This window comes from Zophobas morio, unplaced genomic scaffold (assembly GCF_036711695.1).
Source record: "Zophobas morio isolate AGI-343-1 ecotype UQ-CSIRO unplaced genomic scaffold, CSIRO_AGI_Zmor_V1 ptg000243l, whole genome shotgun sequence".
NCBI lineage: Eukaryota > Metazoa > Arthropoda > Insecta > Coleoptera > Tenebrionidae > Zophobas > Zophobas morio.
This window is the reverse complement of record NW_026972347.1, coordinates 83,677-100,525: the sequence shown is the minus strand read 5'-3', so window position 1 is coordinate 100,525 and position 16,849 is coordinate 83,677. Positions and strand designations below refer to the sequence as shown.

At 32.1% G+C, this 16,849-nt stretch overlaps 4 protein-coding genes across 6 annotated transcripts; 3 read left to right on the top strand and 1 right to left on the bottom strand.

Annotated features, from left to right (window-relative positions):
• Nucleotides 1-585: 585 nt before the first annotated feature.
• On the top strand, nt 586-2,342 carry LOC135146577 (ATPase family AAA domain-containing protein 2-like). Its single transcript, XM_064078698.1, has 11 exons — nt 586-648; nt 700-798; nt 851-908; nt 963-1,033; nt 1,125-1,240; nt 1,306-1,393; nt 1,451-1,593; nt 1,659-1,822; nt 1,874-1,979; nt 2,045-2,148; nt 2,246-2,342. Exons 2-11 carry the CDS (start codon nt 732-734, stop codon nt 2,340-2,342), a joined length of 1,014 nt encoding a protein of 337 aa, XP_063934768.1. The 5' UTR covers nt 586-648; nt 700-731.
• A 1,590-nt stretch (nt 2,343-3,932) lies between these two features.
• On the top strand, nt 3,933-6,564 carry LOC135146631 (ATPase family AAA domain-containing protein 2-like). The gene is made up of 13 exons (XM_064078765.1): nt 3,933-3,965; nt 4,033-4,101; nt 4,171-4,315; nt 4,364-4,527; nt 4,642-4,699; nt 4,762-4,847; nt 5,091-5,154; nt 5,300-5,361; nt 5,540-5,647; nt 5,820-5,922; nt 6,046-6,271; nt 6,332-6,410; nt 6,464-6,564. The coding sequence occupies exons 6-13, from the start codon at nt 4,818-4,820 to the stop codon at nt 6,536-6,538; spliced, it is 747 nt and encodes a 248-aa protein (XP_063934835.1). The 5' UTR covers nt 3,933-3,965; nt 4,033-4,101; nt 4,171-4,315; nt 4,364-4,527; nt 4,642-4,699; nt 4,762-4,817; the 3' UTR covers nt 6,539-6,564.
• Nucleotides 6,565-6,638: 74 nt separating this feature from the next.
• Nucleotides 6,639-10,945, bottom strand: LOC135146576 (uncharacterized). Its single transcript, XM_064078697.1, has 20 exons — nt 10,882-10,945; nt 10,713-10,762; nt 10,594-10,658; nt 10,501-10,536; nt 10,216-10,444; nt 9,093-10,094; nt 8,998-9,034; nt 8,853-8,943; nt 8,650-8,783; nt 8,455-8,593; nt 8,316-8,394; nt 8,109-8,256; nt 7,991-8,052; nt 7,821-7,925; nt 7,649-7,705; nt 7,440-7,587; nt 7,170-7,296; nt 7,005-7,117; nt 6,808-6,949; nt 6,639-6,741 (listed from the first exon to the last, which is right to left on the bottom strand). The coding sequence occupies exons 6-20, from the start codon at nt 10,011-10,013 to the stop codon at nt 6,639-6,641; spliced, it is 2,406 nt and encodes an 801-aa protein (XP_063934767.1). The 5' UTR covers nt 10,014-10,094; nt 10,216-10,444; nt 10,501-10,536; nt 10,594-10,658; nt 10,713-10,762; nt 10,882-10,945.
• A 1,897-nt stretch (nt 10,946-12,842) lies between these two features.
• On the top strand, nt 12,843-16,482 carry LOC135146623 (histone H2A deubiquitinase MYSM1-like). 3 transcript variants are annotated; one of them, XM_064078755.1, is made up of 12 exons: nt 12,843-12,926; nt 13,125-13,255; nt 13,372-13,457; nt 13,518-13,622; nt 13,676-13,760; nt 13,813-14,083; nt 14,214-14,377; nt 15,264-15,376; nt 15,455-15,568; nt 15,754-15,808; nt 15,867-16,012; nt 16,075-16,482. In XM_064078755.1, the coding sequence occupies exons 1-12, from the start codon at nt 12,847-12,849 to the stop codon at nt 16,474-16,476; spliced, it is 1,752 nt and encodes a 583-aa protein (XP_063934825.1). In that variant the 5' UTR covers nt 12,843-12,846; the 3' UTR covers nt 16,477-16,482. The 3 variants fall into 3 exon arrangements, with proteins under 3 accessions (XP_063934825.1, XP_063934824.1, XP_063934823.1); XM_064078754.1 differs by having other exon boundaries at nt 13,125-13,273; nt 15,754-15,796; XM_064078753.1 differs by having other exon boundaries at nt 13,125-13,273.
• The last annotated feature ends 367 nt before the right edge of the window (nt 16,483-16,849 follow it).

Below are 16,849 nucleotides of genomic sequence, written 5' to 3'. Positions count from 1 at the left end.
TTTAAGAGTTTTTATTTTTTTACTTTTTTTTGTATTTATTAAACTTGTTTAACGCGCAACAAAACGCAGTAATTTCCTTTTGAATTTCCAAGTAAATTATATCACTACTGGCATGAAAGTAGTTTAAGAAAAAAAACTGTAGCATAGTTTTTATGAATTGTAAGTTTTATTAAAATTATGATTTTAATTTTTAAATTAATGTTTCAGTCGACTATTATTATTTTTTAACTAATTTCTTAATTAAAGTTATTATTATTAACTTCTATTAGTTGTTCCTGCACGGAAGAGGTTGTTGAGGACTGCCACAGAGAAGGTCTTCGACCGCGCATCAAGCATGTGACTGTTCGTAGAAATAAGCTCAAAAGGTCCTATTAATCGAGAAGTGGGTGTAGTGTAACTTCTATTTTGTAATTGGTAGATACGATTTACGCCCGAAGCGGCCGCCTGTCGATCGCTTAGAGCCGACCTCCTATGGCCACCAGCAACCAACTGTTTTCCGCCCCGTATCCAGCCCGCCTCGCCAATATCACCATCGGAAAGAGCGCTTTAGAAGACGGGAGGTTGCGCACGTGTTCCTAGCCTCGTTTTTTGTAAAAAAATAGTTTTCTAAGACGGTAGGAGCCATTTTTTCGGGCAGTGACTCTGAAGGTTGTCTACTGGCTTATTTTTTTGTTTCTTGTTATTATTATTTTCGAGTAGATAAAAGCAGGGAGCCAATAAAACCGCATAACATGACTGCCGAGATGGCCCGCTCGCTCGCTTTCGGAAGAGGCCGAGCCACCACTTCAACTCCGCAAAGTATTTTTTTAAAAGAGTTCAGTTAAGTTTTTATGATTGGTCAGCTTTTCAGGCTGGCTGGCGGATGTGGACCCGATTGGCGTGGATGACGCAGACTTTGCTTCTGTGGGGTAAGACTTTCCTTATTGGCCTTCTGCACTTTTGCTACACCATCCATCCTCCAGCGGGCTTGATGAGCACGTGTTTTCCTTAAAAGAAATGATAATCCTTCCATTGCTGTATCCTGATCTTCTCGGTATTTTTTTTACCTTTCTTAGTAATTAACTATAATAAACGTGTATTTCTTTTCTGGTCAAGTTATTATTTTCTCCTCTTTTTTTTGAAAGAGAAGTTTTCTATTAAACCGATTCGCGGAGTTTTGTTTCACGGTCCTCCCGGCACTGGAAAAACGCTTGTAGCTCGCGCATTGGCCCACGAGTGCTCTCGGATTTCTGGGCAGAAGGTTTGTCCACACATATATACATACATACATAGCCAGTAATCTTTTTTATATACTCATTTCGGCAGGTAGCTTTTTTCATTAGAAAAGGCGCGGACTGCCTGTCGAAGTGGGTGGGCGAAAGCGAGCGGCAGCTGCACTTGCTCTTTGAACAAGGCTTGCTGTTCCTTTGAAATGGCTCTAGTTCGATTCCATCAATGTCTTCACTTTCAGCGCACCTCCTTCGGCCATCGGTGGTCTTCTTTGACGAGCTTGATGGTTTAGCGCCGGTTCGCTCATCCAAGCAGGACCAAATTCACAGCTCCATTGTTTCGACACTCCTGGCACTGATGGACGGGCTAGAAGACAGGGGGCAGGTAATGTTTTTAGTATTGGGGCGCATGCTTATATATATCAATTTTTTTGGCGCAACGTCTTATAGGTTGTTGTCATTGGCGCCACCAATCGTCTTGATGCCATTGATCCCGCCCTGCGCCGCCCTGGCCGCTTCGACCGCGAACTTCTTTTTTCCTTGCCCACGCTGAACCAGCGAATGGAAATTTTTAGAATCCACACTCGCACGTGGGTACCTCCGTTATCCCTAGCGTATGATTTTCTATCACTATTAAACCGCACCTGTTGAGAAAACTGTTTCAGATTAATCCAAGAAGTCATGGAACACTGCGATGGCTACTCGGGGGCGGATATCCGGCATCTCTGCACCGAAGCCGCCTTCGATGCGCTTAGGGAAAAGTATCCGCAGGTCTATTTTTACTATGCGTTATTATAAAGGGCATAGCAAACTACAACTTTTTTAATGACTAACAGATATATGAAAAACCTGTTCGTTTTCTGCTTGATACCTCGGCTCTTCAGGTCTCGAAACATAACTTTATTAGAGCTGCACAGAAAATAAAAGTTTCTTCGCAAAGGTCGAGTATCTTTTTTATTATAATACTTCTGAATTTGGTGATGTTTAAGTAAAAATGCTTTTAAAAATATAAATCTTGACTTTATTACCTTTTCAAGGAACCAGAAAGTTTACTCGAAGGCTCTTCCGAAATATATAGAACCGCTCTATAAAGTTATTATTATCAGTCTTTATCTTTTTTTATTTAAATTATAACTTACAGTAAAAAATAAACTTCAAAATATAATTATTATACTCAATAATAATAAATTTATTATGAAAAATAATTATTAATGAGCAAGTTATACACCAAGAAAATTATTATAAAAATAATTACAAATATTTTATTAATTTCTATTAATATAGTAAAATATAAAAAATACAGATAATAGTAATAACTATACGAAAGTATACGATAATTTTTACTTTATATTATGAAAAATTCTACATCTTTTTTATTAGAAAAAATTAATATTTTATTTAATGATGTATAAATTATTTTATTTTTACTTTATAACTTTTTTATTATAAAATTATATTATTTTTACTTTGTAACTACTATTTGTTTGCTTTAAATTTATTATTTATAGTTAAACTTTACTTTTTATTACATTTATATCAAATTGTTGATATTTTAAATATCTGTTTGGACTTAACTTTTATTATTTTTTTTTAAAGTACCATATATTAGTTTTAATATTTACTTTTTATATTTCTTTTGTACTTTTTCATACACCATGTGTTACTAGCTTTGCAAGTTATAAATCTTTTGCTCAGAATTATAAAAATTTTTATATTTTATTTTTTTTACTTTTATTAAATTGTTATCAACTTGTTTTTATTATTAAATACATTTTTCATGTATATTAACTTCTTTACTTAATAGTAATTTACATAATAATTATAATAAGTAAAAAGTTAATAAATAGTCACAACTTTTTTCGATATAAATTTAATTTTTTTTTATAATTATATTTCATATAATGTAGTAATTATATATATTTTTTTAATATGAAAAATAAACTTTTTATATTAACCTGTACTTAATTTATTTATATTTAAAAAGTTTTGTATAAAAAAGATCTGCCAATTTTTGACTTTTAAAACTTTTTTTAACGCTTTATTATTATTAATTACATTATTGCGTTTAATATATACTTTCACTTTTGGTTTTCGTATAACTAAAAAATATTTTTTAACTTCCATAATTTTTCCATTTTTTATTCATTTCTTTTTACTTTATCTTTTTTTTTGAACTTTAGTTTTTGTAATATTTTTATTATAGTTTAATATTTTTTTTATATACCGATCTCTAATTTTTTTTTATAAATACTTAAAAGTTTCCTCATATTTATATTATGTTTATTTTTTGGTTTTTTATATATAATATTTATTTTTATATAATTTTATATAACATTTCATTGTTTTTTATATTTTTTATATTAATAAACTTTATAGTCTTTTTTTGAAGAGCTTAATAAAAAAGTTCTTGAGTCCTTCAAATTGAAAAGTTCTGCAGAAAGAAAAGAGTGGATAGCTCAATTGCTTTCGTGACGTTCTGTTTTACTTGCAAATACTGTTTATTGATTGTCCAACCCCGTTTAGTTTTGAAGTGGACGACTGCCCGCCGCACAACAAACTCTTTATATTATTAAAAGGAGAAAAGTATTTTATTAAATAAATATAATAAGTAATATTTATTATTTTAGTTGCTCAACGATTCAAAACTTTTTTATTTTATTTTTTCTAATAATTTTTTTATTACCAACTTTTTAAACCAATAGAGGAATGGGCCAAAGCACGTATGTTGCTCCCGCGTTATTTCACGCTTTGGGCTGCGTAGTTTATTTTTAATTTAAAAGTATCAACTTTTACTTATAAAACTTTTGATTTGCTGTTTTTTCAGGAAGTTCAATGCATTGACTTTGCTTCTCTTAGTGCTTTTAGTGAAACTCTTTCTGTTTCCATTGAGGAAGTTATTATCTTTCTTATTTATATTTAGTTTTGTTGCAAACATAATGAATTATATTATTAATAAAACAAGGCGCTTGTGAAAAGCATAAGAGATGCTTTTAAGAGACCACCATGTGCCATCTATCTACCTCGTTTGTGCTTTTGGCTAAGACTCGCTAATAAAAGTTTATCACTTTTACTGCGAGCATTATTGGATGAAATACCTATAGACAAAGGTTTGCTTATATTATTCTTATTGTATATTACTATTATTATTTTATTAGGAATTTGTGTGCTTTTCACTGTTGAAGATACTGTTGACGTTGACGATTTGGAAGAACTTTGCGGAGATTTTCTCGTGTGGGAGCTTAAGCTTCCCTCTTGCGCGGCTCGGCATTCTTTTTTCCGTCATTTACTTGCAAACTTTTGCAACTCTTCATTTTCATTGGTTTATTATTATTATTATTATTACTATTATTATTACTATTATTATTATTTATTATTATTATTTATTATTATTATTATTATTATTATTATTATTATTATTATTATTATTACTTAGAAAAAGCAAACGATTTGCATACAAGAAAACTTACCGGAAGCCCCTTTCCAACTATTACGTTTGTTTTTAAAAACTTCTTCATTTTTAAGGACTCTTTGCGTTTACTAACTATAATAAAAGCTTCCAGCTGTTCAAGTTTCGAAATAAAATACTTTAACGAGGAAAGTGAAGCGCTTATGCGGGAGTTTCGTATATACTTACGACAAGTTTTGATACTTTGATACTTAATATATATATAAATTTGTTTTCATAACTTTAATAATGATATGCTTATGAATCTTTATTATAAACTTTTATACTTTTTTACTATTACTTATTAACAGTTTTAGTTTTACTTTAACATAAATTTTTATAGTAAATGTAGCCTTTTTATGGACTTCTTAAGTAAAAAATTTAAGAACGCACTATTTCACTATTAATATGACTTGTATACATTTTTTTTACGTTAGGTACTTAACCGCGTGTCAAAAAACTCGAGATTTCGTATTTTTTTAACTCCAGTAAGCTTAGAAGGTTTTTGTTTAATTGTTAAAGTTAAAAAAGTTAAAATATTTTTTATGGAGAACTAATTTTTTAATTTATTATTATTTCTAATAATTATGAAAGTTTTGCTTTTTCCACAATTTTATTGGTCAACTTTTTTATTCTCCGCTTGCAGAGCACCCAAAATACCTCGCAGTTGTCGATCAACCAATGGATCTATCTCTTATCATGCAGAAGGTATGTGTGCTAATATAGTTCTTGTCTTTTTTTTTACTGAATTTTTTATATAAAAGTTTACTTACTTTACTGTATTTCCTAAGTGTCTATATATGACTTTTTTCTGTTTCAGTATTTTATTTGTACGTTTCTTTGTTCTACTTTTTCACTATATTTTTACCAAAAATTTTTATAATAGATAAACGATAACGCCTACATTCGGCCTTATGAATTTGTTGAGGATATTAAGCTAATAACGAAGAACGCTCTCGTGTACTTTAAAAAAGGAGATTCTGTTACGAACCGCGTACGTTTATTTTATTATTGGTGTACGATTTATCAAACTTTTCTGAAGTTATTTTTTATAGCGTTTTTACCCTTCATATTTTATGATTATTTATTTGTATATTATTTCAGTATTATTCCTTATTAGTACGACTTTCACTTTTATTATTATAAAGCAGTTTTTTTTTATGAAGGCTATCGAACTTCAAGACGAAGTTGCCTCGCTAATGGCCGACTTGCGTGAAGAGTTTGTAAAAGACTGCGAGAGGCTTTACCGTATCAAACAAAAGTTAAATGGTTCAGTTTACCATTTTTTGGTCCCTTTTTTTAAAACCAGCCAGTTTTTGTTAAGAACAGTAAAAGTCTGAAAAACTTATTGTTATTGCTTTTATTGTTTTTTTTTTATTAAATTTATGATAGAATCGGATCAGTATTATGAAAATTGTGAAGCCGAAATCAATGTTATTAATAGCAATAAATATGATGATATTTATAATAATAATACCTCCGACATAAAAAAAACGCATGAAAATTTCTCGACGGAATGTTCTACCGAAAATTGTGTAGTGAACGAGCCAATGACCGCTAAGGTCGATGAGTTGTTAGACATTTTGGTCTCACGAACGGAAAAGCTGCCCATTAAAAAGTACGTTCCACTTTCACGCTACCCAATTATAGTGTATATAAGTAACGTTTTAACCTATAGACTGACTGAAGTTTATTCTGAGCTGAAAGAGCTCATCTATAAGCACCGCCTTGAAGGAGACAGGCATGTGACTCTGCAGGTCTTTTGACTTTAAAAAGTTTATTGCGCTTTGCTACTTATGCAGGTGTTTAGGCCATGTTTTCGTATGCTGCTGAACTCGATGAAATAAGCCACTCGGAACACGTGCCAACGAATATTTGTTTATAATAGAAAAAAGTTTTTTTTTTTAAAGATTACCCATTAGTAAGTTTATAAATAAAGAAAAATATTATTATCATTATTATTATAGCTAAACAGTTTCCACAGTTTAGCAGAGAGTCTTAAAATAGTGATCGATCTTTTCACAAATAAAGGAGAGTTTGTTGTGTTGAAGTCTAGCTTCTTTTACAATTTCAGCTATAATATTTTGGCTGCAAAAATAATAGTGATAATAATAATAATAATAATAATAATAATAATAATAAATAATATAATACTCCAAACTTCCTAAGAAAACGCTGAGCGAGTAGTCGATAGCGCCCGTGTCCAGAACCAACTGAGTAGCATTTAAAAATTTAAGAAGAACTTTTACACCCCGAATAGGCTCCACAAACGAAACTGCCACTGCCAGTTTCTCTCCTTTTCATAGTGTACATCATTATATAATATAGTAAAGCGAAAAAAAGTCAACAACCTTCGACCCGCCATGTGGCGTCCTTAAACACGCTTACCTTCGAAAAGTCGCTGGCAAAGTAATAAATTCTGCCCAGAAAGAAGTCAAGCTGGTGGACGAGCTCGGAAAGCGTGCTGCTTGCGCGGTCACTTATAAACAATAGAGAGCACCTATCTATTAATAAACCTCGTGTCTTTGTAGCTGGCAAAAATATTCGGCACTCCCAACGCCTCATATAATTGGTGGAAAAGAGAGTGAGTGGTCGAGTGGTCTTCAAAGGAAAGCTTAATATTTTGAATCCAATACTTATTTTCTATGGAATTATAAAAATAAGGCAAACTTTTAAAGTTTTTTCTGTTACTTTTCCTTGAAAAAAATTTTTTTTTACAATCTGAAAAAATTTAAACCAACAAAAATGTTGGGCAAATTAAACTGCGCCTGTCGACCAGACAGTACCTGTAATGCGGCTCGTGTCGAGTTCGATTCGGAGCTTTGATCCGAAACGTGGAGCGACAAACTCGATAATATTTTCTGTGAACGCGCTTATCTTGTGCTCCACAACCCCGCGAAGAATCTCTAGCGTTATTTGCTGCTTAACTATGGACTGTAAATGGTAATAGTAATAATAATAATAATAATGATAATAATAAAAATAAAAACAACACCTCCCATGTTATAGAGCTTTTAGTAGTATTAAGGATTTCTAATCCATTCAACTCATCCTAATGTGGTAGAGAATAATAATAATAATAATAATAATAATAATAATAATAATAATAATAATAATAATAATAATAATAATAATAATAATAATAATAATAGTAATAACAATAATACTTGAACTTGAGACAACTTCTCCTCTAACTGGCTTTTATCGGCCAGTAGGCTTTGCATGTGAGAGCTGAGTTCTTTATGACTCTCTTCTAACTGATTCAGAGCTTTCTACGAAAAAGTTTTAATGAATGTTAACTACTCCCGTTTATCGTATATAAAAAATTGTCGTTTACGTCATATTTACGAAGAACTTCCTCCTGTTCGCAGGCCGACTTGTAAAAGGTATTTAGCTGCTCTAAAAGAGAAATTTATTATTACTATTATTTTTACCAACAACGAATAAGGAAATACCGTATTGTTCGGGTGACAGAATGGCAGACTGAAAGGAGGCAAGCTCTTTTTCTAAAGAGTCGACATAAGCATCAAGCGCTGTATTTTTAGCTCTAAGCAGCTCAACAAACTCGGAGTTGTAGACTTCGCAATCAGCTTTTAACGATTCCTGTAGCAAAAATAATAATAAACAACATAAATTTAATAGTAAAATATTATCAAACTCACAGAACAGTGTAAAAAGGAGTCATGCAACTCCTGCTCTAACGTTAATCGGATTTGATGGTAGATTTTTCTTGCTTCAAGCCTTTTTATTATATTAATGAAGTTTACCAGAAGCTTTTTTCTAAAAGTTATTCTCTTGAACCTTTTGTATGACTTGAGTTCTCTTAGTTTCTCTAAAAGTTCTGTCTTCTGGGAACTTTCTTCTTCTAGAAGAACGAATAAAATATCGGGAGTCTTCCTTTGCATCTCGGAAACAATAAAATCCACGTCGCTTTTGATTCCTGTTATTAAACAGTGTGAGCAGAAAATAAAAAATCTACCAAAAGTAATGGAAAACCGTTGATTCGATGTAGTATTTGGCTGCAAGTTTTCTCAATGGCTTTCAACTCGGGAAGTTGGATGGCGGCCAAACACAGTCTCTGAAACAACGTGTCTGTGGGGCACACTCGCTCAGTGCCAAGTGTCGTGCGTCTTAAGGAATGTAAAATGATGGGTAGTTGGGTTCATAATTATATTTACTGACAATAAAAAAAAAAGAACCTATTCGTATTCATGTTATCATAGAATCGAATTTCGCATAAACTCAAAAACTCATTCAGTGTGAAATGAAAGTTCGGCTTTTCCTCTTTTCCTGCATGAAAATGATTGTTTTTAAAAAACGAGAGCAACGTATACAAAGAAATACCTCCTAAAAGCTGTGTATATTCCATAGTCTCACCGTTCTAGAGGGTTATAGAAGTAAAGAAATATACCGCACTGGAGCGGATGCATGCCAACAACCTGAGTAACATCGGGCAGCACTGGCGCTTCGGCCACGCCTCCAACTACGGCCGTCAGTTCCATTTTCTCTTTACTTGCCCCGAGAGCGACAGGTGTCACCACGTGGTCATCGATGTTGCTTTCCACCGCAAAGCTCCCTGTTTGCTCTTCCAATTCGCTGCAAGTAATCTCTTCTGCCTGCGTGAGTTTTTCCGAAGGAGCGTGGGGGAGAGCCCCTCCTTGAGAGTCGGTGATACCCATGACTTCTCCTAGACTTTCTCTTCGTCCTTCGCCTTGCAATCCCCCGTAACAGTCTGTCATGTCCATGTCTCCTCCCAAACTTTTTCTTTCCGGTCGAACGGAAATAACACTCTGCAAGCCGCCACAATAGTCCGTCATGTTCACATGTTTATCTCTATCGTTTACGCTTCCCGCGTCCTTCAGCACGGATAATTCGCTGTACAGGCCGCCATGGCACTCGGTCATGTCCATCCTTCCATCTATACTTTTTCTTCGCTGCTCAGTTGTGGCGTTTTCGAGGAGTTCACTGAGTACGCCGCCGTGACAATCAGTTGTATCCATTTCTCCTTCGGAATCTTTGCTTTGCACAATTAGTGCCCCGTTGTGGCAAACAGTCAAGTCCATGTGCTCCTCTATAGCTTCCCTCGACACGTCCAACTGTTTTCCTGCCACAGATCTTGTTAGTTCTGCTCTAGGCAAACCGTTGTAGCACTCCGTCATTTCCATTTCCTCCCTAAAACTTTTCCTTCTTTCTACATTAAAAGAGGTTCGTGACTGTTCATCGCTGAGCGACTCTTTAAGACGCTCCGCGGTCGCCAAATTGCTTCCTGTTATTAAAGGTGGAAGAGATTCCGAAGTGTTGGGGCAGAACTCTACTTGATCTTCGCTTAGCAACCCGCCTAGACAAACAGTTAATTCCATTTCCGTGCCAATGCTGCTTCTTCTCTTAGCAAAAGTTACTTCTTCATGGAGATAATCGGCAGTAAGAGTGTCCCTTTCAGTCTTAAGTTTATATAAAAAAGATAAAATTAATTTTAAAAAACAAATTATAAAAAACTAATATATATATATATCTGATTACTTAAAGGAAATATTAGTTTAACAAAACGAGATAAAAAGGTACTTGTATATTGCCATCACTAGAACCTTGAATTCGACAATCATAGTCGTCTGGGGTACCAGAAGAGGAGACTATCGGTTTCCCATAGTGTTCTAAAAAATTTCTTGGAAAAGTCTCGCTGGGGCTGGTTTGAAAGGATGAGAATGTTTCACGAGGGGATGCCGTTTCGTTAAGATCAGGAGGATAGGTCGGTGAAGGCTCCCCCCATTGCTCCTCCCTCTCGTACTCAGTTCTAAAAAAAATTAAGATAAATTTTCAGTCATAAAAAGAAGAGAAATCTAAAATCACCTGGTGTTCAAAGAATTATCAAAGCGAACAGATTTCCTGTATAATATTTAAAGAAAATTTAAACCAAGAGAATAAAAATTTATATAAAATTACCTCCTTTTACTATCTTTATGAGGGGTGTTAGTATCGCGCTCTTGTAAGGGAGGTAACTTTAAAATCTAGGAAAATATCCTTATGGAATCAATTAATAAAACTAAATCACTTATTAAAACTGCTTGCCGAACGTCTCCTGTTGAGAACACCCGCTTCCTTTGGTGGTTCTCTAAGAAAAAGCGGAGGTCATAAGTATAAAGTGGAAATGTGTGAAGAATTTATTAAAAAAAAATTTTCGAAAACAAAGTTTTTCCTAACTTTGAGAAAGTAGATAAAAACTTAACTTACCCCATCAGTAAAGGAGAAGCAACAGAATCGATACGATGAAGGCAAGATCTAATGACCCTCCCTTTAGTTTCTAACGTACCAAATGGTGGATGAACAAGAGGGCAAGTATTTAATAACCACATTAAAAATGCTATATAAATAAAAAGATTAATTCTTTGTTCTCGTATTCTTATTGAAACATTTTGTTAATTTCAGTACAACTAATTTTTTTAAATCAACAATAACTAAGAATTACAAAATAATATATCGATGGTAAAGAAAAATTGAATTGCCGGGCTGCAAAATTATTCACGGACGCGATAACTATTTGTAGGGCCACTCCGAGTAAGATAAGTACAAAAAACTTGTATTACAAAATGTATTAGTATAACTCGAATAATTTGGTATAAATTTATAACTAGTTAATTTTATAAAACTTTTAATAACTAAATTACCTCCACTGAATGCACTTTTTTTGTAATTTCCATACAACTTAGCTATACCTTTCACTACCTTAAGTTATATATCCTCCTAATAAAGTCCTACTTCGATTTAGCCGTGCTTAGTGTTTCAAGTAACTTAAAGATTGGAAATTATTAGTTTAAAAATAGTGCGGAAATAGTTTTTTCATAGTCATATAAGTACGTAATTATGATAATATGATATATATATAAGCTATGGTCTTTAAGGTTCTCACATACCAGAGGGTTACTAAGATAACTTAGAAAAATATAAAGTTTACTTAGCGCTCTACTTATAATAAGTGTAACGACAATAAAATGAGGAATCTTCTACCGTATAGGCTACCCTGTATAATGTCAGCCTCTGCCTACCTTTCGTAGTCCTTGGCTATCAACACAACCGAGTTTACTCGCTTTATTTAGGTAGTATAATACTAATGGTAGTTTAACTAGTTTTATAAAGCACAGCCAAGTATATACAATACCTTGCTTTATATATATATACAAATTGGTGAGACCTTATATTTTTTTATAAATATTAACAATTAAAGTAAGTGTGTAAACTAATATTAGAAAATAAACATATTTTGTTTGTGCCAGTTCTTAAATTTCTTTAACCTTTTTTCTAAATAAAACTTACTGCTTAGCTATCATTTTCTTTGAGGTTAACTAGTACTTCGCAATACTAATCGCTTCCTTATTTATAACGGTCTAAAACTTTAGTCTTCTCTCAACTAAAATAGTCCACTAATTATGATTATGGCCCAAATATTTCCCAGTTCCGCTGGTACCTTCCCGTTTTACTCTAGGCTACGAAAAAAATATGTCGATTCTCATAGTTTTAAAGCTTTAATATTATTGCATAAATACGAATAATGTGTTGTTTTTATTGAGCGAGCTTTGCCAATCGTTCGACCTTAAAAATCTATTAAAGTTAGTTCATATTGGATACTTTATTGCCATAAATTCAAAAAAAAATTGTAGTATAAGCATTACGACTTCAGGACTTAACTAAAAATTTTACTTTGTAATACATTTTTTTGTATACTAAATGGCTTCTCATTAATTTATTAGTTAAAGAAGTCTAGCCTATATACATCAACGCACTTTTTCCCGTTATAACCTTAACAAGCTATAAGACTTAAGAAACCATTACTAAATTACATAAGTTAGTATGATATTATATGTAAGTCGTTAAGTAGTAAAAATAAAGTTAATGATAACTTCGGGCTTGCTTTGCTCAATTATAGTATTAGTTACAAAAAGATACATTTCAGAGTAAGAAAAGAAAAGTAAAACTGCGCATGTCCTAGCAATATAATTAGTTTTTTGTGTTTTATATAAGAACGGATGATTATAATGGATAATACAATCCTGCACTTTAGTAGTTGCTAACTGACGCACCGAAAAGTTATACACTTCTGGTGCTATCCTTCGAGAATGTAACCCTCTGCTGTACAGCGTACTAGGAGTTTTACAGCTCAAACGTTTTTTGATACGTATATGCGATTAAACCGAGAAGCCCATGTTTTACGAAGATGACTTGGCCTTGGCAAAGTACCTGCAGCAGCAGGAAGATGATTATTTGTATTCAGACCAACTATAGTATGTTACTTTCTTTATTAGACTTAACACCTTTGAATACATTTTTTAACTTTTAATTTAATTTTTTTAAAAGAAAACGTCCTTTAAGTTTTTAAAAATAAATTAATTTATTTTTTTCACCGACCAACTGAGATGTTATACCACAAATAATCTCAAAGAATTTTTATTTTATTTTTTAAAACCTAAACACACCACCAGTATGGCCTCCTCTAGTGAAGGTGAAGAGTTAAGCCCTCAAAAAATTAAAAAAAGGCTTGTTAATAGGAATTATAAGTTAAAGAAGTCGGTGGAAAATAACACTTCGAGAGCAAGTGACTCTTCCCTCAATGGTAGAGATTCCTTAAAGGGTTTTAATTTTTATTTCTTTTTCATTCCCTTTGCTCAAAAATTGTTATATCCAAGTTGTATGGCGTTCATTATAAAAACACTTACTGCTACCTTGTAGATAAGAAAACTCCTCGTAGTTGGTCACAAGAAGAGCAACGACTATTCCTTGAAGGTTTGGAATTATACGGTCGTGATTGGGAAAAAGTAAATAGTTAATATTAGTAATTCGCTAATTTCTACTTTTTTTATTTTTTTTTTTATAAGCTTGCACAGCATGTCGGAAATAACCGGAACAAAAACAGTTGTAAAAGCCACGCACAGAAATACTTTATTAAATTATATCTGGATCAAAGTCCGTTGCCAAAGAAGGTTATTATTTTTTTTATATTTCGCTTGGGATTGGTAACAATTCCGCTGTGAAGGTCCAGGAATCCGGAGAGGGCTACACTCTTTCAGGAAAGCCTTTAGATCCAAACTCTGCTTCATTAAAGGCTTACAGCGATGGATGTACGTGTTAATTTCTTTCATTTTTTATAAGGGACTCAACAGCTTTTTATAGCTGCCTACAGAAAAGAGATCGCTGAGAGAAATGCCAGTAAAAGAAAAACTGTTACTAAAAAAGTTTCGAGTAAAGAATCACTTTCAAAAACGAGATTAAATAAAACTAGAAAAAGCGAGAAACAGCTCCATAAGGAAGATTTCATATCTAAAAATGTTAGAGACGAGCACTTACCAAAATCCGCGGGAGAGTGTCGACCGGAGCGATCCTCCGCTCGCCTTCGTGATTCGCAATCTAAACCTCCGGACTTCTGTTTATTGGATCCAAAAAGGTGATTGTTTTAAATTTTCTGATTTTTTCATAATCCTCTAACAGCGATCCGTCTGATTTAGCGGTCTACTTTCGAGCAGATTTTTTTCAACATTCTTAATTACTTTTTCATATTTTAAATTTTCTTGCAGCCACCCGTTGCAAACGGCTGTTTGTGAGCGGTACACTTCTCTACAACAACCATTTTCGGTGGAAGTTTCGAGCGCTGCTTTGGTAGTTATGGATTTTCACGCTCATCTAGCGAGCTCCGAAGTAATCGGATTTTTGGGAGGAATTTTTGACGAGCAAAAGAAAGGTAACCCGCTAATATTTGAAAGTTAATCTATTAATTTATTTAAATTTATCAAAATTATTGATTATATAAAAAAGGGTATTTTAATGTTTTTTTAAAAATATTTATAATATTTGTTCTCTGCTTGGTTTCTATTTGTTACTCTTTACTTTTTTTATATATCTTTATTGTTCGTATTACCCTTGTCACAATTAATTTTTATTTAATTTTAAATTTTTTATAATAAAATTAAGTGTAGTCAAAAATTATTTTTCGACTTTAAAGCTTTTTTATGAATTATAAAACCCTTTTTTAAAAAATTGCAGCTTTCCAATTTTTACATTTATATAATACAATTTTATGTACGTCTGATTGAAACTTTTTAACATTAATTTAATTTTGTACAAATAACTATTTTGTTAAATAAATTGTTTCTTTGAATTTTTTTTTGAAGTCAAAGTTTTTAATTTATTATTTAATAATTGTGCTCATTTACTGTAATTTAAATTTTTAAAACTGTAGAGATGAATTTATTAAGTTAATAAAGTTTTAATATAAAATTTCTAAAAATGTGAAAACATTCAAGATCTACAACTTTAGAAATTTTAATACAAATAAATTACAGTATAACAACAACTATATATTTTATTTAACTACAAAATAATTTTCATATTTATAATTTTTAAATATAATTTAGTAATTACAATACACAATAAAATATTCTCAGCTTTCAGATTTAGTTAAATATCTTTTCTTCTAATAAATTATTAATACAATTATTTTTTAAGGTAGCGTTAAAAATTAATCTAACTTCTATGTTTTATTTTATAATTTATATCGAATTACAAAAATCTTTCTTATTTCAGCATTGATTTTAAATTATTTTTTAATTAAATATAATACTTTTTAGTATTAAAAGTTTTGGAAGCTTTTGCCTGCCGAGCAGTTGATCAAGGGGATCCGCAGTCCGTCTCGCACGATGTAGAAACCAACGTGGAGATGGATCCTCAAAGTGAACTTGAGGTGAACTTTTGCCAATTTTCTAATTAAATTTTAAATAATTTTTTGAATTTATTATTTTAATTGATACTAAAAATGAAGGTGAGAACTTTGATCGGCGCAAGAAATCTTCAAATCGTTGGATGGTACCACTCTCACCCCACTTTTAAACCCGTCCCGTCCCACACTGACGTCGTGAATCAGTTTAACTATCAGGCAATTTTCAATTTTACTTAAAATTAAATTTGATTTAAAAAAGATTAAAAAAACGATTATAAGTTTATAAATGATTTTCTATTACTAAATTCCCAGTTAAAGATTTACTTAAATGTATACATTATTGAAAGTTTCTAATAAACTAGTTTATATATTGATTAATTATTGATCTTTTTATGCCACAGTTACTTTTCTATAAGAAAGCAACTCAAGCGCCTCCCTTTATCGGTGCTATCATTGGTATAAATTTTTAAATTTTCTTCTGATGAAATTGTTTTATAAAAATGGAAACTGGAAGGCCCTTACGATTTCGTGATGCCGCGAGAAGAGTCAGTGATCACGTGGTTTAATGTTAAATCTTTTGGGAGCGATGATAAGCGCGCGATGATTTTTGAAATCGAAGTTTTTGAAAGCGAAGATTTCGATCACGTGTCCGTAGAACTGGTTTTCATATATAAAAAAATTAAAATCTGAATATAAATTGGGTTTCATTTTTTTATTTGTAGCGCAAACTTGTTGAATATTATAAGACATTTCCGCACCGAATCTACAATTTTAACCAAGTTTGGAGGCACTGCCAAACTAAAGTGGATGAAGCGGTTTATGAAAAATTCAATACTGCAATTGAAGAGGGTGAAAGCAAATTTTCGCTGGTAGGCTGTAGAAATTTACACGAAACAATGCCGGTAGAAAAATCTACAGCGAAAACAGATATTTTTGCACACGATGAAAAAGAAAATCTTCAACAAAATAATTTCCAAGAAAACAGCAGCGAACTTCTGCTTGTTCCCCGAACATACTTGTCAAAATTAGCAGTTTCTACTCTTTCGCGTGTAACTTCAGATTCCACCGCTCGCAACGTGGTGCTGGACTCGTTGACTTATCTCAAAAATTCTATAAATTCTTAAATTTCCTGTTTTTTAATAATTGTTTACACCTTCCTATTTTCTAAATATTCTACAAAACAAGCAACTGCCGATCTATTTTTTTTTAAAAATAAATTCAAATCAACTACCTTATATAAAAACGACGTGCCTAAGAGGGCGTGTTAATTTCACTACTGTCTACTTTAATAATAAAAAAACAGAGCAGCAATTCAAAAAGAGACAAATCATAAAGTAAACTAGATCGAAATTAAAAAATAAAACCATAAGGTGAAAGTTAACATTTAAATGAAGGAAAATACCATAACTTTAAAGCACGTGTAACCAAAATACTAAGTTGACAAATCTTATCACAACTATTTTTTGATAGCCCAGCTTAGTATTTAGAAAATTAGCA